The following is a 25,676-nucleotide window of genomic DNA, read 5'->3' on the forward strand; positions in this document are numbered from 1 at the left end:
GAAAGATCGAAACTAGAAAGATTGAAAAACTTTGTTTTTAACTTGTATGATCACACGTCATTGAATTATTTTGAATAAAATTTTTAAAATTAATTAGATTGTTTTACGAACCTGACCAAATTTTCATTTCTTTTTTCATTATGGTTTAATTTTTTTTTTTTTAATAAAGCTGCCTAAAAAACTCTTTTTTAAAATATCTTAACTTAAAACATTAAATTCTTTACATTGCCATTAAAATCGGTAAGATTTGTTATTGGTAGAATTTTATTGACATCAACAGTCTCAACAGAAGAAAAAAGTCAAAAAATGATATTTTAACAAACAAGGAAAGTGATAAATTGTGTAATAATATGTCTGTGGTGTGTGTGTGGAGCCGAATTTTAGTTTTACCCGCCAAAAGGTCGGTTTTAATTCACGACCTATTGGGGATAAAACTTAAACAAGAGCCTCCCATATAAATATTATGTTGTCAAGTGGCCAAATAATATGTCATAGTTGGAAATGCTGTCATTTAAAAAGACAGAATCTCCTCTCTATGACATACCAATTGAAACCACCACAGATCCGAATTCTTTCAAGTTAAGAAGCAAAAATAGAGAGAGGTGTTTTCGGCAGATTGGTTTTGATTGATTGGTGAGGATCAGCCTGACTTGAGTTGGCGCAATTAACTCAATAAGCTGGATAATCGTACCCCCTCAAGTCATACCAAATCCACCATGTGTGTGGTGCGTATAATTGTGTGTACAATAATGATGTCCATGGAGGGTCAGATAGGCCGGGACAAGTGCAATACTGGAATGAAGAAAAAAACAGCACTGCCACCTGGCACGGCCTTACTGGCCAGTCCGGTTCAAAATTACAATTCAAAAAGCAAAATTAATACTCCCAATTTACATAGAACAAATTCTGATGAAAACCAAATTCTCTGTTTTTACAAAAGATAAAAAATAAGGATTTCTCAACGAATTTGCTATTATAAATTGAGGTTTTAAGTTAATCAAAGTTAAAATCACAGAACCGATATTTTTGCTCCAAATTTATACAAATAAAATTGTATATATCTGTCGGCTGAATATCGACAAATGCGAGAGAGGATCTTCATGTACAGAAAACTTCAAGACAAATGATGACACACAATAGTCCGCGTCTCCATTTATATAAGTGTGAGGCGGCGCGGGGCTGCACTCTGGACTCTCTGGAGGCAGCGTGCGCTGGAGGCAGAAAGAATGCAGAGAAAGAGGAATAATGGTTGGAATTTTAATAATACAATTGCGCAAAGCCACGTGAAACTGGAATAGGACGTACAATGGGCCCCGGAATTCAAGAAAAGTAAAACTTGGGTTTGGTGGAGAAAGATATAAAATTAAGTTTTCTATAGATTTGGTATTTCTACAAAATATTTACGGCCGCAGAAGTGATTCTGGTGATTCCCCAAAATTTGTATGGAAGAGTAAGAAATTTTAATTAAAAATGAATATAGAATTAACAAAATGAGAACTTGGTAACTCTCCATTAATAAAAAAAAAAATACATTAGAATTGTTCATTAAAAACTATATCAATAAAAATAATGTAAAAATTTAAAACTTTGATAACCAACACGCAAACATTTCTAACCCCTTTAAAAATGCTAAAGGAAAAAATATTAATGCGTTTATGAAAATAATTTAACCACATTTTTGCTGTTAATGCTGCGTTGAAATTTTGAAAAGGATATTAAATTGGTACGAATCTTAAACAAAAAATTTTAAGCACAAAAAAATAATTATACATATGGCAGCAAATTTAATTCAACGATGTTAATTAAAATTATTTATTATTTAATTTCTTTTTTGATTTTTTTATTCTTCTCGGCAATAATAAAGTTTAAGAGAAAATAAGAAGCTCAATTCAGAAGATAAAAATGTATTAATTTATTTCGCATTGCTAATTTTCCTTCTGCTAATATCTTATCACCAATTTGTAGAAAAAGTGTTTCCGTTTTTCAATTTTTAATGGATACTGCCCGCTGCGTCGTCGACGATTGCGAGCAACTTGAGGGGGTTGCTTTTGTACCCCCAGGAAACAGTATATTTGTGCAGGAATTTTCAACAATGCGTCAAAATTCTCAACCCCCGGAGCGGAACGAGGGATGCAACGCGGCGCATAATGGGAGCACTATGTATTATGCTCTGTGAAAAAAATCTACCTATGTACTCGCTCGCGGACCGAGAATTTTTGTACATGGGGCTCGATCGTTTCTCTCACCTGGGACGTGGAAAATTGTGCGTTTGTGCGCGGGCCATCTGCCGTGCCGAGCGCGCGAGCCTGCGTGTCCAGGTGGCTGCTTCGAAGGCAGCTGGGCTACTTCGTACCTTCAGCCAGGGGACACGAGCCTGCAACAAAATTTATTTCCATCTTTAGGTCGGCGCAGATGCTGATAAAAAATAAATAGGAAGGAACTGAAGGCAGATTAAGAGAAGACTTCTTTTCTTGCCTCGGATTATTTAGGGCGAGTAAAAAAAACGCGGAATTGCACCTATTCATGTCTCCGAAGGTCGAGGAGATTCATTTTTCTTGCAACTTGTTCAAATATGGCTGCAAATAGAGTTCAATAAAATTCATGTAATATTGCAAAGTAAAAAAGAAAAATGAATTTGGATTAGAGTAAATTGTGAGGAAACTGTTTATATCAAATGTGTTAGGAAATTATTGTAAGCAGAACTAAAAAAATTTAAATTTAAAATCTGGTATTATTTATTTTTGCGTTGAAAGTAATTAAACAAATTTTCAGTTTGACGAAATCAAAGATTTTAAAGAACAAAACTTTAAATGATCGATTATGCAGATTATTTTAGTGGAGAAGTTAACTCCTGAGGAGACGGATCATAGAAGTGAAGAAAACCGGCTTTGTCTTCATTGAAAAAATTTATTATATTCAAAAACCAACGGCCACCACTTTCGGTCGTGGTCTGCCCCCTATTTTCACAAGCAAGAAAAAATACATAAATCAAAAAAGTGGAAAATCACTTTTCAAGCAAATAAGAATTTAAAAAAAAATATTTCCTTATTTTGTCAAATTTTGCTATAAAAATTATTAAATAATTTTGATGATTTTTTTAAATAGGGTCGCAGACCATGATCAAAGCTGGTGGTTTGCTTTTTGAATAAAAAAAACTTTTTCAGCGAGGAAAAGGCCCGTTTTCTTCTCTTCCATGATCAGATTATTGTAAACAAATTTTAAAAAATAAAATTTGTTCTAAATTATTTACGCCGAGCAGACGCCGAGGTTCGATTACTTCCTAAAAATGATGATGAAAGTACCATCTCATGTGACCAGGATCGAGGATTATAACAAAAAACTCATAAATACGAGCGCGGTCCTTTCCCATTCAAAGACAGAATGAAAGGGGGGAAGCAGCCAAAAGGAAAAAAATGGGACTTTTGGTGGAGCATGGAAAATGTAATGGCTCTTGGTGTGTTTTTACACAGGAGCGAAACTAGACTGAAATAAGCGGCCTTTCCTGTATGCTAATCAGGTATGTGTATTGAGAATGCAAGTGTGCGCGTCATTCTGCCGAGCTTCCTCCCAATAATGGCCGCGCCAGTCCCACGGTCCCGACCCAAAGGTCAATTCTCACCCTGGACAAAGAAAGGCGCTCGACAATAAAGCATATAAAAAGCGAAAAGTCGCCATTAGGTGTCGATAATAATGCACTTTGGGGACATTTCGACCGCCGGAATTTACGACCGCGGATGTCCGCCGCTTATTGTTGTCCAAACACACACGTGTCCGCACAAAATTAAAAAAAACATCGATGGAATGCGAGTTCCATAAATCACTTTAAATAAGTAATGAAAAGGAAGAATTGAATCCATTATTTTTCATGTGCATTCCCAGATTTCAGTTTGCTTCAATTTCAAATGATTTTTTATTCAATTTTTCAACGCTTTGAAATTCAGCAATTTGTATAATTTTTATATATTTCAAGAAAAAAAAATTGTCTTATAATTCTTTATTTAATTTTATACTAATTCAAATTTTCGAAATTTTCAAATCTTTTTTTCAAAAATAAAATAAAATTTCATTGTAAAACTCATAATTGTTGATTCGAAATATGCATAAGTATGTCTGCAGGCAGCTTACTTTTGAGGCCAGCGAATTTGGGAAATAATAAATCAATCTTCTCTTAATTCTTATGCAAATGAAAAAAAATTGGTCACATTTTGCAATTGTTGGAAGACGGAAGACTATGAGAAATTTCAACTGTTTCACTTGCTTATGCCGATGAGGAAGGAGGAAGGAGTCTTTTAATCATTATAAATTTTTTTTTATAATTGCATGTTTCCAAATTTCTAAATTTAATTTTATTGTATATTTTCATAACGCATATTTCTGTATTTCTGACTAAAATTTAAAAAAAAAAACATTGAAATCGAAATAAAATTGTCAAAATTTTTGGGTGCTAAAAACATTTGATAGGAAAACTAACTGAAAATTATTATCTTTAAAATAATTCAATTTTGAAAAAAAAAATGAAAATTACTGTATATATTAATTTTTGCCCTAAATAATTCGCATCTCTTGAATTGTGGCTACTGCCCCTCAGCTGAAACATGTAGAGCAAATTATTATTTTTTTTCCTGGAACAATAAACGACCCATCAAAGCCGACCGACTAAATTCTCATTCTGGCGAGTTAAAAAAAACAATAGATATGCATTTTGGTAACCAGCCCATCACCACAATGATGGTATGAAAAAATCCTGCACGCGATTATTTATTCGTTCAGCTGGAGCGCAGTAATAACGATAATTGCAATCTGAACGTGCAATTACGAGCAATCGTCGTTAATCCGTCAGGCGGCGAGATCGAGCCGATGATCCGCGGCCATGCATGTTCGAGGCGTGTTCGTAGTTCGAGAACTTTGATTGAAAGGTGGAGACAAACATACGCATCCTACCTATGTATCTGCGATAGATGTACATAATATGTAATAAAAATAAGCGAATCTCTATTCCAATTATGCATTCAGGCAGGCTTTTTGTAATGGGGAACTCTCATGGGAATTTATTATTTGTCGTGTCTGCGATGCAAACTGCCGCCGCCGCCGGGATTGATGGTATTATAAAAGAGCAGCCAGGCCGGATATGACGCATGGCTAAATTCAGGTCCACCCTGTCCTGAACACACCCTTCTGATGCCAGCACATAAATAAAAAGAAGAATGGAATTGATAGAGAGAGAGAGAGAAAGTGCTCGAAAATGCAATCATTGCAGCGCTTTTCCCAGAGCAATAAAAATACAGCTAAACGTGTTGATCAGAAAAAAATTAAAGGAAAAAAATTTGATTTTGAGAATTATTGAATTCAGTTGTTGAAAGAAAATCCAAAAACAACCTATAAAAACCTGTGCATTTAATTGCACTACATTATTATTCATTAAAACTGATTTAAAAATATAAAGTAGCAATTAAATCAAATAAATTATTGCAAATAATTTAATAATTTTTTAATTAATTACGCTACGAAAATTGACGAAATAATGAAAAACTGATAAAAGTGGGTAAGTTTCGTGAAAAGCTGTGAAATGAAATTTTGTTTCTTTTAATTTTTTCCCCATATTTTCTATGCGAGGAGAAACGTGGCCGCTACCCGCGAGAACATTCAAGGTGCTTAGAGAGGTAGGTAGGTTTTTGTGGCCCCTTTTGTGTGCTCTAAAGAAAAAAACCTCCCCTTTGCAGCTGATGCACATCAATTGAATTGAATCAAGCGACCCAAGAAAATAAATATCAAGCAGCTCATCTGCTCTCTCTTCCTCGCGCTCACTATAATATTGTGTAATATTTTGTATGCAGTACATTTTTATAGTTTCTTGCGTCTCAGCTGCGCGATCAAGTCTTCTTAAGAGAGTTTGCGAAAAAAAAAGATAGAATTTTCAAAAAAAAAAAACAAATAATGATTTAGTTTATCAATTAGTAAAAATTTTAAGTTTGAATTCCAGTGAAAGAAAAGATGCATAATATAAAAAAACTCCATCCGTTCTACTAAAATTTGGAATTGTGTGCAAGTTTTAAGAAATTTTAAATTATGTACCTGTAAAATTGGCATTAAATTAGTTATAATCGTTTTAATTAAAATGATATTATTTATCATGTATAATTAACTGCGGTATATATAAGACTAGTGCTATGCCCAACATTTAAAAAAAATATATGTCATCTAATTTTCCACTAAATTCGTCGGAATTTCAAAGAGAGGGCTTATTTATTATATTGCATAAAATTAATATAAAATACGGAGAAAGTTTAAAAAAGTGATGCATTATTTCCAGATAATATTAAAATGTAACATTTTATTTTTGAAGAAAAAATAATATCCCTCCAACTTTCGAACCACGAGGAGAGCAGCGCAACAACTTTTAATTAGTTCAAATTTATAATTCCAATCAGCCACACGCCAAGATGAATTGAATAAGAGTGATTTACGGTTTGTGGCAAAGTTTCTTCTTTGTGTTACCTCAACAGATGAAACAGGCAAGGCAATCCAATCAACGAAACACGTCCAGACTTGTTCGTCACTGACGATTCCTGCTTCAATTATGGTGTTGGTGTTGCTGCTGAGAGGAGACGAGCAAAAGTGGAGGAATGTGGAGGAATGAAAAAGAGTGGCCAACAACACGTCGGATGGCTGAATTTCCCCACCCTTCCCGCAATCCGTCTATTGTGCTGCTCCGTGCAGAACTACCCCTCCCTTCCGCACCTAACAGAAAAGGGCATTCAGGCGGCAGACGAGCAGCTAAGGAGGAAGGGGAGAAGATAGAATAAATTGGGGAAAAGGAAAAATAATAATATATTGGTGGTTGTAAAAGCCGTAAAGCAAGCAATCCAGAAAAATATTCCAGCAAAAGTTATAATTAAAAGTTATATTAATTAAGATGATTTTTCTGGCATTTTATTTATGAAATTAAGATAAATTTTATAAATAAATATGATAAGTAAAGTCAAGCGACATATTTGATATTTATTTCCGCATTAATTCAAATTATGCTATTGCTCTTTCGTGATTCTTGACCTGCATTAAATTTATGTTGTCACGTACGTTATTACTAAGTAAATTACGTGATTTTAGTATAATTCACATTTCATTGCACTACTCTTGGAAAACTATAATTAAAAATTAAGGCAGTTTTAAGCATTTTACTTAAATCTCATGAGAAAAATTTAGAATTTAAAAAAAAATATGCTAACAATAAATATGTACTCACTTAACAAGCTCGCAATACAGAATACACTTTTATTGGATCGTAATAAATGACTGGACCTAGTGGAAAATATATTAAATTTCAACAAAATATTTGGAGATTTTAATTTTTCTTAAAATTTTAAATTGCTTACTAATTTTCCTAATTTTAATTCGCTTAATTATTTTTAAAATTTTCACATTTGACGCATTGACGATTCATGCAAAATATTATTTAATAAAAATATTAATTGCTTTAGAATTAGAATACATTTTTTTCTTCATCTTTCTCCTTATGTATTAGATTAAAGAAAATAATTTCCCTTATATAATAATATTTTAATTGAGTCAAATTTGAGTTCAACCAGAGCTCAACCGCAAATTATTCATGAAATCAAAATTTCAAGATTTATTTTTATTTTTTCAATTTGCAGTACATAGTAATAAACACTTTTTAAAATTTTAATTATAGGCAGTCTAGCAATAAACTCACTGTAGAAAACTGTTTTCAGACTCCCTCTATGAAATGAAAAGCAAACTACTTAATTTTTCCGCCACTTTGCTCAAATTTGATTGGCTGCTTGGCCAGTGTTGGGCGCTCTGATTGGCCGGTTTTTACAAAGCCTCTTGCATGACTGACAAGCGCTGGCTAAATTGGCTAAAATCACAACAACAAAAACACCTGAACACGGGGTTTAAAATTTCCCAAGTCACCGATTTCTCGTCAGCCGCCTTTGAATTCGTCCACAGTCGGTCGACTCGACTCGTGCAGTTCTTAAAAGTTCAAGTTTCTCGTTGTAGAGAAAGTCCTCTTACCTTCTAAAATGACCGACCCGGCCGCCGGCTACAGGCTGAGCAACGTCCTGCTCGGACACACCGGCGACGTGCGAGGCGTCGCCGTCACCCTAGACGGAAGTCTGCTGTCCGCCTCCAGGGACAAAACGGCCAAATTGTGGACGCTCGACAGGTTGAAAAAATTCTTACATTAATCTCGGCAGAAATTTCAATTGCGGAATTTTCAGCTTCCACCCGATGGCTGCGAGAACCTACAAGGGCCACACCAACTATGTATCCTGTGTTTGTGCAATGCCCCCGAACGAGGCTTACCCTGAAGGACTGGTCTTGAGTGGCAGCAACGATCACACAATTTGTGCCTTCCACCCAGTGACAGAAGACTTGCTTTTCAAATTGGAGGGACACACTAATGTTGGTGAGGAAAATAAATATTTTCTCTAAACAGGCTCTCTTAATTGTTGACTCGTTGATAGATGATAAAGTTTCAGTAATTTTAGTCTTTACAATTCACAATCTTTTCTGCACTCATCAACGTTTTCTGTTCTGGCATAGTGATGTGGAAATACAAGGGCCATTTTACTAAAGTTTGAATTGGAAATTTGAACTTAAGAATTCAGATTGGTTGTTGAATTAGGTTATCTTATGAGTTTCCAAATATTTTATAGCCAAATTCAAGATTTGCCTGAGCCATATTATTGAACTTTTGAAATTTTACTTTTCCAGAATAATTGTGTTATTGACTTGCATGAAAATCTCACTGATTAGAATCCTATCTGTCTGACACTTCTGGTTTAATATATAGGTACTTTTAAAATTTGAGTGACGAGTGAAGGGTTGTTCTTTGCTGAAATCGGTCGGGGGCCGCAGGATTTTGTGTTGAGAAGGGTGTTCTTTGCACCCCAGTTGTACGCAAAAGCGGCGTTTAATACAAAATCCTTTTTTTCCCCATTAGGACTTATTTCTCTTAAATAAAAATTATATTTTTTCACAAATTCATGATTTTTATATTTTAAAGAATAACATCAATGAGCTTCCATGTAGTATTTGGGTGGCATTTCCATTGATTTCAGAAAAGCGTTCTAAAAATACACTTTCCATTATCCAACTTCTCAGGAAAAACTTAAAGCTTTCATTACAGAATTAATTATTATCAGTCTTAAAGACTTTTTTCTTTAAAAATTGTACCCTGGCATTATCATAATTTTTTTGCAACTCTGCTTGGCGTGAAATTACAAAAAGTTCACTCATTGTCAGACGTAATTCACACATTTACAATAATCACTCTGACGACTCAAAATCAAACCTTGCAAGTGTTGCAACGCACCGACCCATTTGTCATTATGGCATTGATGGCCAATTGAGAAGGCGACATGATCCAGTCATTGCAAAACTCGCACTTGACCTTGACCAGGTCATCTGTTTTGCGGCACAATTCATTGTGAATCTGACGAACCTCCGGGTTCTTGAAAAAGGTGCCGCACCTTTCGCATATCGACCCTAAGTTTTGATGCACACTCTTGACATGTCGGACCATGACTTCTTTGGTCTCGCACTCTGTCCAGCAACAGGGGCAGGTGCGGGGAAAATTATCTTCCTGCTGGCAATGGCCGTTGACTGACGCAATGTCCTCTGGAGTTAATTTCAAGAGATCCACTCGACAATGTGGCAGCTCTGGCTCTATAATTATAAAAAAGTGGCACTGAATTCTATATATTTCTTTCTGTTTAATTTTTATTCCAAATTATTCAGTTCATTCAATCTGGCTATGATCGACGACAATATTCATTTACTTAAAAATTTAAACAGAAGTAAATAATAAATCCTGTTAGGATTTGGGGTAGTAAATTCTATAGAAATAAAAAATTACCATTTTCTTGCTCAGATTCACTACTCTCTTCACTTTCATAGTAGAAATTAAAGTCAAGTGGAATTTCATCCCACCATGCTTCTTTGGTGTCCTTGGTAGTCTTTCTGTTGAGGTAATGAGCATCCTGAATGCACTGCTGACATGCATAGGCCTTGCCTTCGATCTGAAAAATAATTTCTAGGAGATTATCTAATAATAAAAAGGGATCACTCAGATCACTGCACTTTTAAAAAGGCAGTATAATCCTGAACTTAAATTTTTATTTTTTACAATCATTACCAGTCTTCCAATGTTCGTTCTTGCCCACTTCTTCAATTTACTTTGATTGACACTTGACAAATTGACCAACTTTGACTCTTGGATAAATTTTCTGCACAAATGACACAATTTGACTTGAACTTTCGACTCCTCCATCATCCTATTTGCCGAAGAACAGAAAGTGTTACAATTTAAAAAAAAAAAACAATATTAATAATTCATCTCCGAATGGTCACCATGAGATTGCTCGCCTATGTACAAAAAGCAGCTGTTCCGCTGTGACGTCACCTATTGATGGTGGCGATCACTAATTATTATAAAAATTTTTTCCACAAAAGTTATAAAAATTTACTGTCACAAAGTCCAGCGAAATTGTGTGTTGAATAAATTTTTTAATGTTTTGTTTTCAACTGCACTCCCCCTTCGTCTTGTGGTGGGGACACCTATATTATAGACCTACTGTCATCTATTAGTTCAAATCGAAACTAAAAATTAAATTATTGACCTTAAAAATTACTGATTATAAATTATAACATAACAATACACAGTCGTCATTTAAAATAAAAAAAATTATTTTACCATTTTTTCAATTGGATTTATAATTCAATTGAACAAAATAATCCAAAAGTCTAAAATTACTTTATTCTTGCTTTCGATCTTGAGTTCTTTGAAATGAAACATTTTTTGTCCAGAATATTGTATAATCTCATTTTAAAAGTTTTAAAGGTTTTTTTTTCATTCTTTTCAGTTTGCTGCATGAACGTCACTAGCGACGGTCGTCTGATAAGTGCTTCCTGGGACAGCACTGCCAGAGTGTGGACTGGTCAGACAGAGAGCCTCAAACTGGAGGGCCACACTGCCTCTGTGTGGAGCGTAATTGAACTGCCGGACAGCAAACTGTTAGTGACCGCCTCTGCGGACAAATCCATCAAGGTCTGGGAAGGATCCACGTGCCAGCAAACGTTGAATGGTATGATTAATAAAATATCTGCCAATATATTTTTTTTTTACCAATTAATCTAAAAGGTCACGAAGACTGCGTTAGAGGCCTAGCAGGTGTTTCACCCAATGAGTTCCTGTCCTGTGCAAATGACGCCACGGTCCGCATGTGGACGGTCAATGGTGATTGTCTTGGCGTCTTCTATGGTCACAGCAACTTCATCTACAGGTTTGCGTTGAAATATATAATCTGAAGAAAATAGTTATTCATTGTGTGTACTCAGCATCGTCCTCTTGCCCGACAAAAGCGGTTTCGTCACTTCAGCAGAGGACTCGTCAGTCAGGGTGTGGAACTCGGATGGAGAATGTCAGCAAGTGATTCAGTTCCAGTGCCAGAGCATTTGGGCCGTGACTGCCCTTCCAAATGGCGATGTGGCCACTGGCTGCAGTGACAGTGTTGTCCGGGTTTTCAGCAAAGACCCTGCTAGACAAGCTGATTCCGATGAGCTGGCTAAGTTTGACGAAGAGGTGGCCAACTTCGGAAAGAGCAAAAACGATGATCTTGGTGAAATCAAAGTCAACGAGTAAGTTGTGTAATCTTTTGTGAACTTGATATGGAGAACAAATCTTTCTAGTCTTCCTACTATGGCTGCTCTTTTGGCACCTGGAAGCAGAGATGGACAGACAAAATTGATTAGGGAAGGCGGGGAGGTTATTTGCTACAGTTGGTCTGCAGAGCAAAACCAGTGGATTAAAATTGGACCCGTCGTCGGAGCAAAAAAGCCAACTGAGGGGCGCAGCATGTTTGAAGGACAGGTAGCAAATTAATTTTAAAAACCGTAAAAAAAGAAATAACTGGATTTGTGAACTGTCTGCTGCAGGAATATGACTTTGTGTTCAGTGTGGACGTGGAAGAGGGAAAACCGCCACTGAACCTGCCCTTCAACAAAACAGACGACCCTTACACAGCTGCCCAAGCATTCATCCACAAGCACAACCTGAGCCAGTACTACTTGGATACTATTGCCACCTTTATCATCAAAAACGCGGGCATGGAAAATTTGGCACCCGCGCCTCAGGGAACATTCATTGACCCCTTCACAGGTGGCAATCGTTACGTCCCAAATTCTTCAACTGCGACTGGACCTACCTCTGCCAATCCAGACCCTTTCACAGGTACTTTGTAAATATTTTTTGTTGAAATTTTATTGTTTAATTATTAAATTTATAGGTGGAAGCAGCTACACAAGCGCTGCTGCAAAGAAAGAGGTTGCAGACACGGCTGCAGCTCCAACCTCTCAAGTTCAATACCATTTGTTTGAACAGGGAAAAGTCGAAGTCATAGCTAGTATGCTTATTAAATTAAATTAATTAATGCGAATTTGTAAACGTCTTCAATTTGTAGACAAAATTCTTGAGTTCAACCAAGCGAGTGCTGTGCCGTACAATGATGAAAAAATCAACAAAGTAGTCGCCCTCCACAATCCTACTGTATCAGCAGATGAGGATTCAATCAGAAGTCTTCAGCTGCTCCTTACGTGGGATAAAGGTAGAGATCCAAAAATCAATGCTGCACAAATTCATTAAGTTCGTACTGTTTTTATTCCAGAAAAACTTTTCCCAGTTCTTGATCTTCTGCGCTTAGCCCTTCGCAACAAAGCTGTCAATGATTCAATCTGCTCTGGCCCCTTTGCTGAAATTTTCATTGAAAATGTTCTTCGATCCTGCCTGACAAACCAAGCTCCAGAACTGACTCGTCTAACTGCTTTGAGAGTTGTGACAAACATGGTTGGTCTGCCTGCGGGTGAAAAATTGGCCCAGGACAATGCTGAGTTCTTACTCAACTGCGCAACCCAACTGACCCTGCCCAAGGACAACCCAAATCCCAGACAGCAAGTTGCCGTGGCCACTGTGCTTTTCAACTTTTCAGTTGCATACCTCCGAGGACAAGCTGATCTGCAGAAAATTGTTTTTCCCTTGGCTCTCACCATTTTGCCTCGTCTGTCTGACATGGAAGCCAAGAACAGAATGCTCAGGACGATTTCAAATTTCCTCAGCAAATCAAACCCAGCCATGTTTTCTCAGGCTGCTGATAAGAAATTGGCGGATGAACTTGCAATTTTGATTGCAGAACCAAAAACATCGGAAGTCGCAAGTCATTTGCTTTCTATTTTGCCTTAATATTTTAGTTTTCACGCAAAGTCTCAAGGTTATTTGGTGATATAAAGAATGAAAAATAAATTATGAACTCAATACTTGTCGCATTTGTCGTATCATGTTTAATTCAAGTTAATAATTATTTCCTATTATTACATAATATAATATATTGATTATTAAGATCAAGTTATGATCTTAGCCTGAAGAATGTACAAAACAAAAAAATTGATAGTGTTGAAAAAGATCAATTTGCATTCTCACAGGCGTCTATCCAATCATTGTAGACATCCACTGGCTCAGAGAGAAAAGTGATAGTGGTCTGATAGTCCTCCATGCAGACTCGACACGATATTCGAGCAGTGTTCCTTGCTTTGTCCCTGCGCAATCAAACAAATTTGTCGAATTATAAGAGGGACAGAGAGAGGAAGAAACAAAACTCACATTTTTACTTCACATGACATTTCGTGATTGCAGAATGGGCAGTTGAACTGTGTATCCAAAGGCATGATTGCCTTCCTTTTGGACGGTGGCTTCCTCTTACTCTTTCTACGGCCCATTTTCTGCTGGAAACACATCGAAAATATTCTTGTTACAGAACTGAATCTTTAATTAACTGAGCGGTACTGAGGTTATTACTTACTTAAATTTGCAGCGGCAAAGCGTAATCTTTGTTTTTAGCTTGTGTTTGTTGTTGTGAGCTTGTCTCAAAATCAAAACAAACAAGTTTGCTACAGAGCATGCGCAGCGTGCTTCGAACACCAATCAAACTACACTCCGAGCTCCGAGCCAGACTCAAGACCGGCAAGGTGAAGTCGATGATTTTTTTAGTTTCAAGCTGCACAATGCAATCAATTCAGACTTCAGACACTTGTGCAAAATATTCTGTTTGAATAAAACAGAAAATTTTATTAGAAAACTACTTAAGCACTGTAATCAATCGATCGATTTCAATTTACAATAATAAACGCTTAAGGCACTTCCCTTATTCAAGCCACTCATAAATTAATTTGTCATAAAAGGAAAAAATGAAACTTGAAAATCGAGAAAAAGGTTGTATGAAGAAAAGTTAAAGCGTTGTCTGTTGTAAAAAGAAATCAATTGAATTGGCAATATAAAAGCACCAATAAAAGGAGTGTCGGTCGACTGTTGAGGGAAAAAATATACACAAATTGAATTTTTTCTCACTTATAATATTTTTATTGTGGTAATTCAGCATTTGTGATTGAAGAGATTTAGGGTTAATTTTTCGTAACAACTTCTTTACTGTATTTACCGCAAAATTTGCTAAATAATCAGTTCTCAAAAAAATTGAGACGACACTAGCAAAGAGGATTTTAAAATAAGCGTAATTAACATATTTAATATGAACAACCAAGAACATCCAGCCCCTCTCGACTAGCATCTAAATCTTGCAGCCTCGATTTGATTTTAACATTGTGTTCAAATTAAATTGGTTTAAAATAAAATAACAGCGATGCTTTTGAAGGGAAAGAAGGCGCGTGTTTAATTTTAACATAGGAGGTTATGCTTTTGAAAGTTCACTTTAGTAGACGCCACACAAACTACCGTTTTCTCTACAAAGCATCCCCCTCCCCCCAACCATAATTTAATGAACTGTGATATTTTGAACAATCTATTGGCAGAAATGAAAACACATTGCATTCTTGTCCTATAAAATCATCATATTAATTTGCTAAACCAGACTGCTTTCGTCACTGCTTTATGCTATTGACCATTCAAAGGAAACTAAGACCCACACCAATTTGGCAACCTTTCAAAGGTCTGTCTCCTGACTGGACAGCCAGAGGCACGCAATAGTTGATTTCGAAGCGGGCCGCAGAGCCTATTCTCACAGCAAGACCGGCGCCACACGACATTCTGGCACTGGCAATCATTTGCTTGAAGAACTCTCGGTAGTCAACTCCTAAAATTTCAATTCATTTCGGTTATAAAATCTCAGAATGATCCAATTCAGGTATACCAGAGTCAAATTTGCCAAGGTTTCCAGCATTGACAAAAAGGTGTGTTCGGAAGAAATCGCCAAAGTTGCGCTCAAAAACTTTGAATGGCAAAGGGGCGTAGAGGTGGAGACCCGCAGCCCAGTAGAGCTGAAATAGTAAAAACAATTAAATAATTTTTTTAACTAGGACACATCACTTTTTTTTCATTTCTACGAAAATCTCTCATCAAGTGGCTTTTTGTTTTCAAAATATTCTTTGTTTAAATGGTTAGTATTTTTTTTTTTTCATATTGTACGTAGTAGAAATTAATTTTAATGATTTAAAATAATACCTCTGATCCTAAGGAAATGCCATCTTCATGTGGTCCCAGACCTCGGAATTCAAATCCACGCACAGACGTGGCCCCTCCAAGGAAGAAACGATCGCAGATGTGCGAGGTCTTGTTATCCGAATATTCACTCAACAGGCCCTTCTGAAGGGTTCCTTGAAGAACCTGATTTCCCGCAATAGATTTTAATAAAAAAAAAACATGATTTCAAAATTTAAACGTACGAAGTCTTTGAAAAGGCTGACGTTGGCCTGCATTTTAATCTCATTCTTGATGAAGCCGACGTCCCCTCCAAGACCGGCAAACTCGGTTGTGATGTCAATCAGTGTGCCAGATGAAGGGAAGACGGGTTTGTTGCGTCTGTCCATGGTGATGGTGTGGATGAGGGAGTTCTTCATCGAGTGGCCGTTCTGCTCTCGTACGGCCATGGGAACAGTGCGCGCCGTCGAGTCCAAATAACGCCACACCGACTCCAATAACAAATTGTGTCGAACCTAAATTAACAAAAATGTTTAACAAAATTTTAAAATTATTTTTCATTTTTAATCATATTAATTACAGTTTATTACTCACATTAGGAGCCGAGTTGAACTCAAAAGCCATATTCATGGCACGGTCTTGCTCGTTGAACCCAGAAGCTCCAAAAGATGCATGGGACTGGTAAATGGAAGACTTGACTCTGTTTAAAATGTTTGAATCAGAATTTTGTTTGCGATTTAACGTTTTTGAGAAAAATTACTTTGCATCAGTCTTCAATTGCACCAAAGGTTTTGAGAAGGACAAGGCCATGTTGGTGTTGTGCGTGTTGCTGTGGGTGTACTCAAGCTGCACCTTTTCTCCTCGCCCTAGAATGTTGGGAGTTCTTGCCCCGACAACCAAAGCTGCCTCTTCGGAGCCTGCCATGGCGTTGACGCTGCCCAGAAGCCAATTCATTTCTGTCACGTCGAAAGTGACCTGCAAATTTCATTCAGCATTTGAACCACACTTAAATTTAGCTGAAGGTCTTTGCCTCAATTCCGTCTGAGCTGGCTTTTGGGCCTTTGCTGGTGTCGATGAAAATCTCAACATTCTTAAAGCACTCCAGGTTTTCGAGACGTCGATGAATTTTGTCAGCCTTGACCAGCACCTATAAATCAGCGATTGGTGTAATAAAAATAAAATTTGCGAAATCCACAATTTTACATCTCCAAAATTTGTGGCATGGAATAGGTCGCGAACAATTGGCACGATGAAGTCATCCTTGGTCCTCTTCAGACCAGTGACATTGACCTTGTCCACTCGGACCTCTTTCTTGAAATCCAGCACCGGCGATTGCTCCACGGGCATCCGGACCATCGTCTGTTTTTCCTAGAAATTTTAAACACAGTCATTAGAGTCACTTGATGCAAGAAAAGTTCATTTTCTGGGGAAGCAACAAAACCACACCGGCAGATGTGCCAAAACTCCTTTGAATCTGTTTGTTTTCTACTGATTAGCCCTGCTACCTTTGCTTGAACGGTGCCCATTGTGATTCCTCAAAGATCTCAGGCCCGGGAGAAAATCCTTGTCATTCTAAATCGGAACAAAAACTAGCGAACTTTTTGAATTTTCAAAAATGTTTTCGGTTTAGATTTTGCCTGTTCCAAGAATGGAAAATTAATAATTCGTTGGTTGAGAAATTCAACAATAGGCGGCGCCGGTGCTGGTTTACCCTGCTTTGAGTTGAGAGAGCGCGAAAAATCTGACTTGACAAAGCAGTCAGATCAGAATTCAGAATGCAATGTTGCCGCCGCTGCCGCTACATTTTCCATATTTTCATCACAAGGGAAAAAATGATAAACATGTAGTACATACAAATATTACAAATACAAATAGATACTAACTACATAATTACGTGCAACTCTACTTTCAAGGCCGATCATGCAGCTACATAATTCCCGCATCCCTTCCCTTTTCCTTAAGCTCGCTGTCTCCTTGCTCGCTGTCGCTCCTGCTGTCTTCCTCATTCTCGCTCCTCCCCCGTCAACCCCGTCTTTCAGATTTCAGATTTGGTTCTTCTTTCTCATCTTCCAAGCGCACTTCTTGTTGGCACTTCTCGCTCGGATTTCTGTTTTCTGCTGTTAGTCTTGACTTGAATCTTGGAGCGGTTGCGATCACTTGCGAAAAGAGCAATTTTAATCCAAAAGAAGAGCAGCAAATTTGGTCGCTCGATCCGAAAATCATGATGGGTTCTGAAAAGTCGAAAACTCTGAAAGCGCCGAAGTTGCCCCTGAGGAACCAGAAAGATCAGATGTCCAAATCGAACACTCTGCCCGTCGGCAACCAGAAGGTACCTCATAAAATTACGGCTTTAATTTTAGGCAAACTTTGAAAAAAAAAAAACCATAAAACACACATAATTAAATTTGGATCCGTCACAGAAATGTATAAAACAGACGCGCGTAAACGCGCGTGTCCGATCCGATGCGATTTTGCAACACATGCCGACATCATTGCAAAAGCTTTTCTTGTAATTCTAATTAATAGTCAAATGTGCCGAAATAAGGTGGATTTCGACTTTGGCTACATAAATGAGCTTGCAAAATGGCAATATTGTGTGCGTAGTATAATTTCTGTAATTATTGTGCTTATCATTCTATTCTCATTGTCAGTTCATTTTACACATTCATTCCAATTTTATACCTTGTTTTTTTTATCTAATCAATCCTATTTTTACACTTTTAAAGAAAAAGGCACCTCTGGCCACCCCGAGGGCTACCAATCCTGACCAAGGAGAATTTTCCTCCGCCGACAACTGGCGTGTCCGATCTAGAGACAAGGCTGAGGAGATTCTGCAACTGTACGTGACTGGCCGACTTGCTGATTGCACTTTCGTCATTGGCAAAGAAGGAAATTCTGCCAATGAACCTGTGGTGAGATTTTATAATTTTGAAAAAGCTTCTTTTATGTTTCTGATTTTCTTTCCTTCGGGCAGACCTTCAAGTGCCACTCAATCATCCTGGCAACTGCCAGCAGCTACCTGGAGCACCTTCTTTTCCAGAAGAGTGGCGACGAGCAAAAACTGAACTTCAGCATGCCCCAACTGTCCCCAACAGCCTTTGACTTGATCATGAGGTGATTTTGCGTCACTTGAAAAAAAATCTTGAATTTATTTTACGTTATCAATTATTATTTCTAGACACATTTACGGAAACAGGTGTATATTTCCTGGGCCTGAGGTTGGCGTTGAAATGTGCCGCACAGCTCATGCTTGGAAGTTGCCCGTGCTGGCTGAGGAGGCTGAAAAATACCTGACCACCCATACTGGACCTGACCATGCCCTGATTGTCTATGAAATGTTTGCCAAGCTGAGTAATGAGATGGAGTGCCAGCGTCTCATGAAGGTAAAGAAAGTTATTAAAATTTTATTGTATTTAAAGAATGATCCTTAATTAGGTTTTAAGCTCTTTTATAAATAATATTTCATTTTTTACTATTCAAATTTTAATTGCAGATCATTCAGAGATACCCTGATCACGTTTTGCAAACCAAGTACTGGGTGGACGTCTCCAAGGAAACAGTCAAGGACGTGTTGTGCTGCTGCTCCAGGGTGCTCAGCGTCAAGCAACGCTTTGACGCCCTCTGCGAATGGGGTGACGCTCAGGTCATCTTTGAGACTGGCTCTGTGGGCAACAACGCCCAGGTCCGTGAGAAGATTGACACGCTGCTGCCGCTCGTTGGCTTTGAAACCCTGAGTGCAAAAGATTTTGCCACTTACTATGCTCAGGAGCAGCTGCTCTCGCCCACTGAAAGGCTGGAGTTGCTGGTGAGCTTGGTGCTCAAGATGTGAACATTATTTTCATTTTCTGACAGTTTCAACAAAAGCCTTCAAATTTGATATTATCATCAAGCTATTTTCAACACTCTAGTTTTGTACTCGTATTTACAGTGTTTTCCTTGGGTATTCAATAAAAAATATTATGGTGTCTCGAAATGGGAATGAATTTATGTTTCGACTTAAATATTTTTCAATATCTTTTCATTAATTAAACAAAACTCTAAGAATCTGATGTTAATGCATCTTGTGATAGATTTTAAGCTGTCATAATTATAAATGAATTTTCCTACGAAAAAATTATGAAATAAAAATCAAGATATCTTCTCTATAGTATGACGATCTGATGACCACAACTTTAAAATTAACACCTAAATAGAAAGTATGCAACTTGCTTGGCATTTGTGTTGTACAGGTTGCATATCAAAGAAAAAAATAAGTTGACTTTTTATTGGGGAGGAAAAAGGCGCCAGGGTATTTGCAAAAAGTAATTTATTTTTTCGATGATATTCCTATCTGAAGACACAATTTTCATAACATATTAATTTAATTCGTTGAGAAATTCTTTGCAGGCAAGAAAATTTACATTAAATAATAGTTTATCATAGTAAATAAACTTTACTTGCGGCCCTTCTCGGCGCGGACCTCACTTGAGGCTTTGCGTTTTAGTGACTTTGTTCACCAAAGGTGCTGCCGTTTCTTCACATTATTTTCTTTATTTCATGTATGAATAATTTGTGAAGAATAAACAATGATAATAAAAAGAAATACGAGCATCAATTACTCTCAAAAGACTTTATGTTTCCAATATATTTTTGATGAACCACAACCAGTTTCATAAAATTGTTCATTAGTCTTATTACGAAAAAAAGTCTTTGATGTTATTTACGATGATACGAGAGCCATCCCACGTAGTCTTCGGAGGGTCACAAGGTCACTGCGCACACCAGTCACCAACAAAACAATCGGATTGAGATAAAGAGCATCATTTCCTGCCAGTCGGTTTATAATACATCATCAGCTTACTGCACTGCTATTTTTAATTAAAATGAAGTTGACTCCTGCATTGGTGATTTTTGCAATCTTGGCGCTTCCATGGGCAGAATGTATCAGTCTTTGCCCGCAAATCTGGGGCAAAGTTCCGTTTGATGCTTCAAAAGTGAGTTTTTAAAATTTAATTTGAAAAAATAACGATAGAAATATTTTTCAGTTTGCTGGCGATTGGTATGTGTTGGCGTACAAAGGTGACCCAGCGCTGCCGGAGAAAAAGTGCGCCAAAATCAAGGTTGAGGTTGGCCAGCAGGATGGAAGGACAACGATTGTGTATAAATTTCACTACCAACAGGCCGACGGAGATAAAACCGCAGAGTTCTTCACTCAGGCGCTGCGACCAACAGATCCGTCAACCGGATTTGGTGTTTTCGTAAAGACCAACTATTGGGAAAGTAAGAAATTTTAACATATTAAAATTATATTATTCATATTGTGAACTTGTAAATAAGTTCAGTAAAAACAATTGTGATTAGTCAATGCTCACAACTTAAATATCAAAATTGGACATTATATTTTGTACCACTGCATTTTAACTATTATGCAAAAGAGAATTCTTAATTTTGTTTATAAGAAAAATTATCGCACAATTTACATTTCTGCACATTTCAGGTCTAACAAAAACCGGTATTGTGGCAACAGACTATGAAAATTTTGCCCTGGTCATGGCCTGCGGGCCTTTGTTTGACATTCAGCGTCGATCTTTCGGCCGCCAGATTTACGCCAACATTCTCGGTCGTGGCGTAGACTCAATTCCCCCAGCAACAATGACTGCCCTCAAGAACGTTCTCAGCAGCTACGACATCGACTTGGACACCCTCAGACACGTGGACAACTCGTCTTGCTGAGATGAATGTCTTTTTATTTTTAATTAATCTTGTCAAATTGGAATTCCAACACTCAAGGTGTCATGAAAATTAAATTGAAACCGAGCGAACCTTGTTGCATTAAAACAAAAAACAACAGCAAAAAAAAAAAGAAAAAGTTGAAAAATGTTTTTTCCAAATTATCAGCAGACCGCAGGTCGCCTTTTGGGGTCAGTTGTCCGTTGTCCTTAAATTTTTTATCGTTGCAACGAAGTTCACCTGGTTTAATTTTCGTTGTTTTGTCAAAGTCCACTTATTTTCGTATTTAATGTTACGACCTCGCGTGCTTTATCTTCACCTGGCGACCCTTTTCAAGTTTTCTTCCTACCGCCTGCGCGCTCTTAAATTTTGATAAGAAAAAGTAGCGTTCTTTATATAAATACAATGTGGCCAATTTTTCCCCACACTTTGGACGGAAACCTCAACGATGGCGGTCTTCTTGTGCGCGGTGTTAACTTTGATTTGTTTCCACTCAGCAAAATCCACTGAAATAATTCAGGATCTGAGTTCGCAGTCTGTAAAATGGACTTTCGAGAGTCAAAATAAAAGTAAGTTGTGCAGTGAAAACGAAAAATTAGTTCTATTTTATTGTTTTAATTCAGCGGTGTCTGGTGAAGCGATTGTACCGGGCGGAATTTTCAATGATTTGCAAAAGGAGGGAGTTTTAGGGGATGAGCTTTTTTACAGATTTGGAGACACGGAAAACCGATGGGTCAGCAGGGATAATTGGACTTTTCACACAGAATTTAATAGTAGTTTTCAAATTTTTTTACGATTGCTATGAACTTATGATTTCACTTTTTAAAGCATCTGAAGACATTCTGAAAAGTGCGAAAACAAATTTGGTTTTTGACGGAATCAATTCTGTAGCGGATGTGTTTTTTAACGGGAAAAAACTATGCGGGTGCAAAAACATGTTCACCAGATTTGTGTTTCCAATAACTGATATTTTGAAGAAGGTAAGTTGAAGTCAATTTGAATTATTGAAAAATCTCCTATCATTAAAAAAAAATATTATTGATTTTTGCAATAATTATGTACTCGTTTTATTTATTTATTTTTTTATTAAAGTTATTAAGTGATAAAACAAAATTATTAATGAATAAACAGGATGGCTCAGTCAATCAACTCATGGTCAAATTCCAATCGACCATTGCATACGCCGCACAGCAGTACAACAAAACTCCGACAAAGCCCTCGTGCGTGCCCCCTTATTTCCACGGAGAATGCCACGTGAACATGGTCAGGACCATGCAGGCCTCCTTTGGATGGGACTGGGGACCAGCCCTGCCCTCGCAAGGCCTTTGGTACGATATTTGATTTTCCTTATATGAAAATAAAAAGAAAAATTGACCCAAAAGTTGTATAGTAATATTTAAATTATAATTTTTTTTTTTAAATTAAAGGAAAACAGTTTATTTGGAAGGAGTGACATCGGTGGCCATCCAGGATGTTAAGTGTTTGATTTCTTTGGAGGCAAAGGAGGAATTTTGGAAGGTTTTTTTTTTTTAATTTTGCTTATCATTTTTCAACTTCCTTTTCAAAAGTCAGTTCAGGCTTGCAATAATTTCCCCAACCTGTCAGAAGATAATTTTAATTGCTCTTTTGAATTTTAAACTAAAAAAATAATAATAATTAATTAATTAGGTTGACGTGACCGCGTTTCTGGACGTGAGCGAAAGGGGCCCCGAAACAGTTGACGTGGTTGTTTCGTTAGTTGCCAAGGATGGGAAAAAAGTGGTGTCTGAAAGCAATAAAGTTACCATCGAAGGAGGAGATGAGCCAAATGTTAAAACTGTGCTCTCCGTACCAATAGTAAAATTTGAATTATTTTAAAGACCACCATTATGAAATATTTATAATTTTTAAGGAATTGGTAGACATGTGGTGGCCAAATGGAATGAACAAAAGCCAGCCACTTTACGAAATTTCCATTGCTCTGAAAAATGCAGATGAAATTCTGGTAGAAAAGAAAACACGCATCGGCTTCCGAACCATAGAACTTATCCAAGTTCCGGTTGTGCGAGAAGATCCTGAAAAAGGTGGATTATTCAAAAAATTTAAAAATATGAGTATAATTTAGAATTTTTTTCTAGGTCTAACGTTTTACTTTGAGGTCAACGGCAGGCCGATTTTCGCAAAGGGTTCTAATTACATCCCTAGCCACGTTTTGCCGGAAAAAGGTACCGATCCAAAGGTGGCTGAGCATCTCTTGCGCTCTTCAGCCGAGGCGGGATTCAATATGTTGCGAGTGTGGGGCGGTGGGGTTTACGAAACCGACTTTTTCTATGACGTGCGTAAACATTAATTATTTTAAAAATGGCCAATGGAAAATTGAAAATATTCAGTTGTGCGACGAGTTGGGAATCATGATCTGGCAGGACTTCATGTTCGCCAATTCTTTGTACCCAGTGGACGAGGAATTCTTAAGCGAGGTCACTCGAGAAGTGAAAGGAACCGTCAGGCGCCTTCAGCACCACCCTAGCCTTGCACTCTGGGCAGGAAACAATGAAATGGAAGGCGCTGTTCAAGATAGCTGGTTATTTTTATTTCTTATTACTTTTACAATTTAAATGAAAATGTTGCAATTATGATAGTTGCTCAATAATTAACCCCAAACTACTCTAAAGCAACAATTTATTTTTTGCTAGTAATACATAATAATTCATGAATTTAAATTTTTTATTGTGCAAATTTTTGACAAAGTTCTTCAAAATTTTTAAGGTGGGACTCAAGTGAAAACGCAAAAGAGAATTACAAAAAGCTATTTGGGCACGTGATTCGCGATTTGGTGATGGAAGAGGATCCGTTAACTCCTTTCGTCGTGTCCAGTCCTACTAACGGTCTAAAAACAGACGAAGATGGATTCCTTCCTGAAAAAATCACAGCGTGGAGCGGAATATATGGAGACAGTACGCAAACCTCATTGAAATCAAGATTTAATCTTAAAAACTTAATTATTTTTAAGCTCACGTCTATCAATATTCTTCCTCCGTTGATTTGACTAACTCGAGCATGTACACGATCGCTCGGTTTGTTTCCGAATACGGCTACCAATCTTTCCCGTTTCTGCGAACTTTGCAAAAAGTGACCGAGAAGGAAGATTTGTCGAATTTCGACAGCGCATTTCTCAACACCAGGCAACACCAAAGTGGAGGCACAAATAGAGTTTTCTCCCAAACTGCAACGATTCTCATGCCGCACAACCAGAACTCTGAATATAAGAAACCGGAACATTTCGAGAAATTCGTCTTCCTCACGCAGGCAATTTTTTTCATTTTAAAATTATTAAATTTTCACCACAAATTAAAATCCGTGTAGCTATCTCAAGCAATCGGTACAGGCGTCGAGGCTCTAAAACACCGAAGGTTGAGGAATTTCTTCAATCCTAAAACCGGAATAGGACGAACCATGGGTTCCATGTATTGGCAACTAAATGATATTTGGGCTGCACCTTCTTGGGGTGGAATTGGTAAAATTAACTCCTTAATTCTTTTAGCTAAAATTCATGAAATAACATTGCAAAAAAAGATCACGAAGGAACGTGGAAAATGCTGCACTACCACATGGCGCACATTTTTGCCCCAGTTGCAATTTCTGTAGACCACGAAAAGTACGCAGATCACTTGATTATTTACGCGATTTCTGATCTGCTTGAGGATTTGCACAACGTCCAACTGGAGTTGAATGGTTACAAGTGGGGACAATTAGAGCCCGTCAAAACCAGAGTAGTCAAAATTGAAACAATGGTATATAAATTTTCTAGCATTGCGAGTAGAGTAAACAATAATAATTCAACTGTTAATTTTTTCATACAAATTGCAGCAAAACTTAAGTGCTGCGGCCGTATTGGAGGGAGGTGTGAGAAATCTGCTAGAAATGGATCCAATCAAGGACACTGTAATCACGCGTGATCTGTTTTTAACGATCCAGTTGAAAGACGAAGAGGGAAAAGATCTAACTGGGCCTTATTTCCACCCCGTATATAAATTAAATGAAATTAACTTCCAAACAAAACCGACATTAAAGGTATATGAAATAGTTAGTGGATCCGATTTAATAAAATATTAAATAGATTGAGAAAGTAGTCAAAAGTGAAACAGCTAAAGAAGACTATTCATCACATTATCTGGCAGTTTTTGATATTGAAATCACCACTGACGAACCGACCCCCTACGTTTGGCTGGACGCCGGAGACGTTAGGGGACGGTTTTCGGACAATGGCTTCATCCTAGCCCAGTCTGAAAAAACAATCCAGTTTTTCGCTTTGCAGGACTTGGACGAAAAACATCTTTGGGACACTTTAAGCATCTATTCTTACTTCCATGCTATACAATTGGATTAATAATTAATTGGCAGCTTTAATAATTTGAAAAGAGTAAATTTCAATCAGATCAGCACAAATAAATATATCAATCAATTGGATTAAAGATTTGATTCGTTT

The 25,676-nt window shown here is 37.2% G+C and overlaps 7 protein-coding genes and 1 long non-coding RNA gene across 11 annotated transcripts; 4 read left to right on the plus strand and 4 right to left on the minus strand.

Moving 5' to 3' along the window:
* Positions 1 to 262: 262 nt before the first annotated feature.
* On the minus strand, positions 263 to 6,625 carry LOC132195352 (uncharacterized). Its single transcript, XR_009441636.1, has 3 exons — positions 6,496 to 6,625; positions 2,247 to 2,374; positions 263 to 1,211 (listed from the first exon to the last, which is right to left on the minus strand). It is a non-coding gene; the product is annotated as an uncharacterized LOC132195352 (long non-coding RNA).
* Positions 6,626 to 7,851: 1,226 nt separating this feature from the next.
* Positions 7,852 to 13,341, plus strand: LOC132195189 (phospholipase A-2-activating protein). Its single transcript, XM_059617013.1, has 10 exons — positions 7,852 to 8,185; positions 8,241 to 8,428; positions 10,887 to 11,108; positions 11,165 to 11,306; positions 11,362 to 11,661; positions 11,713 to 11,893; positions 11,959 to 12,253; positions 12,309 to 12,425; positions 12,483 to 12,626; positions 12,687 to 13,341. The coding sequence occupies exons 1-10, from the start codon at positions 8,043 to 8,045 to the stop codon at positions 13,256 to 13,258; spliced, it is 2,304 nt and encodes a 767-aa protein (XP_059472996.1). The 5' UTR covers positions 7,852 to 8,042; the 3' UTR covers positions 13,259 to 13,341.
* Positions 9,000 to 10,554, minus strand: LOC132195191 (uncharacterized). Of its 2 annotated transcripts, XM_059617016.1 has the most exons (5): positions 10,491 to 10,551; positions 10,375 to 10,426; positions 10,160 to 10,298; positions 9,881 to 10,043; positions 9,000 to 9,690 (listed from the first exon to the last, which is right to left on the minus strand). In XM_059617016.1, the coding sequence occupies exons 3-5, from the start codon at positions 10,295 to 10,297 to the stop codon at positions 9,311 to 9,313; spliced, it is 681 nt and encodes a 226-aa protein (XP_059472999.1). In that variant the 5' UTR covers position 10,298; positions 10,375 to 10,426; positions 10,491 to 10,551; the 3' UTR covers positions 9,000 to 9,310. The 2 variants fall into 2 exon arrangements, with proteins under 2 accessions (XP_059472999.1, XP_059472998.1); XM_059617015.1 differs by having other exon boundaries at positions 10,390 to 10,554.
* LOC132195192 (transcription elongation factor 1 homolog) lies at positions 13,333 to 13,996 on the minus strand. 2 transcript variants are annotated; one of them, XM_059617018.1, is made up of 3 exons: positions 13,875 to 13,996; positions 13,676 to 13,797; positions 13,333 to 13,611 (listed from the first exon to the last, which is right to left on the minus strand). In XM_059617018.1, the coding sequence occupies exons 2-3, from the start codon at positions 13,789 to 13,791 to the stop codon at positions 13,479 to 13,481; spliced, it is 249 nt and encodes an 82-aa protein (XP_059473001.1). In that variant the 5' UTR covers positions 13,792 to 13,797; positions 13,875 to 13,996; the 3' UTR covers positions 13,333 to 13,478. The 2 variants fall into 2 exon arrangements, with proteins under 2 accessions (XP_059473001.1, XP_059473000.1); XM_059617017.1 differs by having other exon boundaries at positions 13,676 to 13,794; positions 13,875 to 13,991.
* Positions 13,997 to 14,409: 413 nt separating this feature from the next.
* On the minus strand, positions 14,410 to 17,176 carry LOC132195190 (sorting and assembly machinery component 50 homolog A). The gene is made up of 9 exons (XM_059617014.1): positions 17,008 to 17,176; positions 16,706 to 16,870; positions 16,533 to 16,649; positions 16,263 to 16,477; positions 16,097 to 16,202; positions 15,748 to 16,017; positions 15,527 to 15,688; positions 15,216 to 15,342; positions 14,410 to 15,158 (listed from the first exon to the last, which is right to left on the minus strand). The coding sequence occupies exons 1-9, from the start codon at positions 17,026 to 17,028 to the stop codon at positions 14,971 to 14,973; spliced, it is 1,371 nt and encodes a 456-aa protein (XP_059472997.1). The 5' UTR covers positions 17,029 to 17,176; the 3' UTR covers positions 14,410 to 14,970.
* Positions 17,177 to 17,691: 515 nt separating this feature from the next.
* On the plus strand, positions 17,692 to 19,331 carry LOC132195491 (uncharacterized). The gene is made up of 5 exons (XM_059617510.1): positions 17,692 to 17,831; positions 18,229 to 18,414; positions 18,477 to 18,616; positions 18,681 to 18,885; positions 18,996 to 19,331. Exons 1-5 carry the CDS (start codon positions 17,724 to 17,726, stop codon positions 19,329 to 19,331), a joined length of 975 nt encoding a protein of 324 aa, XP_059473493.1. The 5' UTR covers positions 17,692 to 17,723.
* A 950-nt stretch (positions 19,332 to 20,281) lies between these two features.
* Positions 20,282 to 25,667, plus strand: LOC132195546 (beta-mannosidase-like). 2 transcript variants are annotated; one of them, XM_059617617.1, is made up of 17 exons: positions 20,282 to 20,475; positions 20,527 to 20,761; positions 20,979 to 21,780; positions 21,835 to 21,984; positions 22,040 to 22,191; positions 22,343 to 22,539; positions 22,639 to 22,729; positions 22,880 to 23,047; positions 23,103 to 23,274; positions 23,329 to 23,525; positions 23,581 to 23,771; positions 23,957 to 24,144; positions 24,201 to 24,496; positions 24,554 to 24,704; positions 24,764 to 24,981; positions 25,058 to 25,261; positions 25,308 to 25,664. In XM_059617617.1, exons 3-17 carry the CDS (start codon positions 21,660 to 21,662, stop codon positions 25,575 to 25,577), a joined length of 2,766 nt encoding a protein of 921 aa, XP_059473600.1. In that variant the 5' UTR covers positions 20,282 to 20,475; positions 20,527 to 20,761; positions 20,979 to 21,659; the 3' UTR covers positions 25,578 to 25,664. The 2 variants fall into 2 exon arrangements, with proteins under 2 accessions (XP_059473600.1, XP_059473599.1); XM_059617616.1 differs by having other exon boundaries at positions 20,979 to 21,984; positions 25,308 to 25,667.
* On the plus strand, positions 20,421 to 21,214 carry LOC132195492 (apolipoprotein D-like). Its single transcript, XM_059617511.1, has 3 exons — positions 20,421 to 20,459; positions 20,527 to 20,761; positions 20,979 to 21,214. Exons 1-3 carry the CDS (start codon positions 20,421 to 20,423, stop codon positions 21,212 to 21,214), a joined length of 510 nt encoding a protein of 169 aa, XP_059473494.1.
* Positions 25,668 to 25,676: the final 9 nt, after the last annotated feature.

The sequence above is a fragment of the Neocloeon triangulifer genome, unplaced genomic scaffold (assembly GCF_031216515.1).
Source record: "Neocloeon triangulifer isolate White Clay Creek 2 clone unplaced genomic scaffold, ASM3121651v1 ptg000009l, whole genome shotgun sequence".
In the NCBI taxonomy this organism is placed as follows: domain Eukaryota; kingdom Metazoa; phylum Arthropoda; class Insecta; order Ephemeroptera; family Baetidae; genus Neocloeon; species Neocloeon triangulifer.

Excerpts from the sequence above, each read along its gene's own strand:
- LOC132195546 (XM_059617616.1), top strand. The coding sequence starts at position 21,660 with ATGGCGGTCTTCTTGTGCGCGGTGTTAACTTTGATTTGTTTCCACTCA. Across the intron at positions 22,540-22,638 it reads CTGCCCTCGCAAGGCCTTTG|GAAAACAGTTTATTTGGAAG; the intron begins GTACGATATTTG and ends TTTAAATTAAAG. Across the intron at positions 25,262-25,307 it reads AAACAAAACCGACATTAAAG|ATTGAGAAAGTAGTCAAAAG; the intron begins GTATATGAAATA and ends AATATTAAATAG.
- LOC132195492 (XM_059617511.1), top strand. The coding sequence starts at position 20,421 with ATGTATCAGTCTTTGCCCGCAAATCTGGGGCAAAGTTCC. Across the intron at positions 20,460-20,526 it reads CAAATCTGGGGCAAAGTTCC|TTTGCTGGCGATTGGTATGT; the intron begins GTTTGATGCTTC and ends AATATTTTTCAG. Across the intron at positions 20,762-20,978 it reads AAAGACCAACTATTGGGAAA|GTCTAACAAAAACCGGTATT; the intron begins GTAAGAAATTTT and ends TGCACATTTCAG.
- LOC132195191 (XM_059617015.1), bottom strand. The coding sequence starts at position 10,297 with ATGATGGAGGAGTCGAAAGTTCAAGTCAAATTGTGTCATTTGTGCAGA. Across the intron at positions 10,044-10,159 it reads GAACGAACATTGGAAGACTG|ATCGAAGGCAAGGCCTATGC; the intron begins GTAATGATTGTA and ends ATTATTTTTCAG. Across the intron at positions 9,691-9,880 it reads TGAATCTGAGCAAGAAAATG|AGCCAGAGCTGCCACATTGT; the intron begins GTAATTTTTTAT and ends TTATAATTATAG.
- LOC132195190 (XM_059617014.1), bottom strand. The coding sequence starts at position 17,028 with ATGGGCACCGTTCAAGCAAAG. Across the intron at positions 16,478-16,532 it reads CCAGCTCAGACGGAATTGAG|GTCACTTTCGACGTGACAGA; the intron begins GCAAAGACCTTC and ends TGAAATTTGCAG. Across the intron at positions 15,689-15,747 it reads TCAGCCTTTTCAAAGACTTC|GTTCTTCAAGGAACCCTTCA; the intron begins GTACGTTTAAAT and ends GCGGGAAATCAG.
- LOC132195491 (XM_059617510.1), top strand. The coding sequence starts at position 17,724 with ATGATGGGTTCTGAAAAGTCGAAAACTCTGAAAGCGCCGAAGTTGCCC. Across the intron at positions 17,832-18,228 it reads TGCCCGTCGGCAACCAGAAG|AAAAAGGCACCTCTGGCCAC; the intron begins GTACCTCATAAA and ends ACACTTTTAAAG. Across the intron at positions 18,886-18,995 it reads AGTGCCAGCGTCTCATGAAG|ATCATTCAGAGATACCCTGA; the intron begins GTAAAGAAAGTT and ends TTTTAATTGCAG.
- LOC132195192 (XM_059617018.1), bottom strand. The coding sequence starts at position 13,791 with ATGGGCCGTAGAAAGAGTAAGAGGAAGCCACCGTCCAAAAGGAAGGCA. Across the intron at positions 13,612-13,675 it reads ATGTCATGTGAAGTAAAAAT|GGACAAAGCAAGGAACACTG; the intron begins GTGAGTTTTGTT and ends TTGATTGCGCAG.
- LOC132195189 (XM_059617013.1), top strand. The coding sequence starts at position 8,043 with ATGACCGACCCGGCCGCCGGCTACAGGCTGAGCAACGTCCTGCTCGGA. Across the intron at positions 8,429-10,886 it reads GGAGGGACACACTAATGTTG|TTTGCTGCATGAACGTCACT; the intron begins GTGAGGAAAATA and ends CATTCTTTTCAG. Across the intron at positions 11,662-11,712 it reads GGTGAAATCAAAGTCAACGA|TCTTCCTACTATGGCTGCTC; the intron begins GTAAGTTGTGTA and ends AAATCTTTCTAG.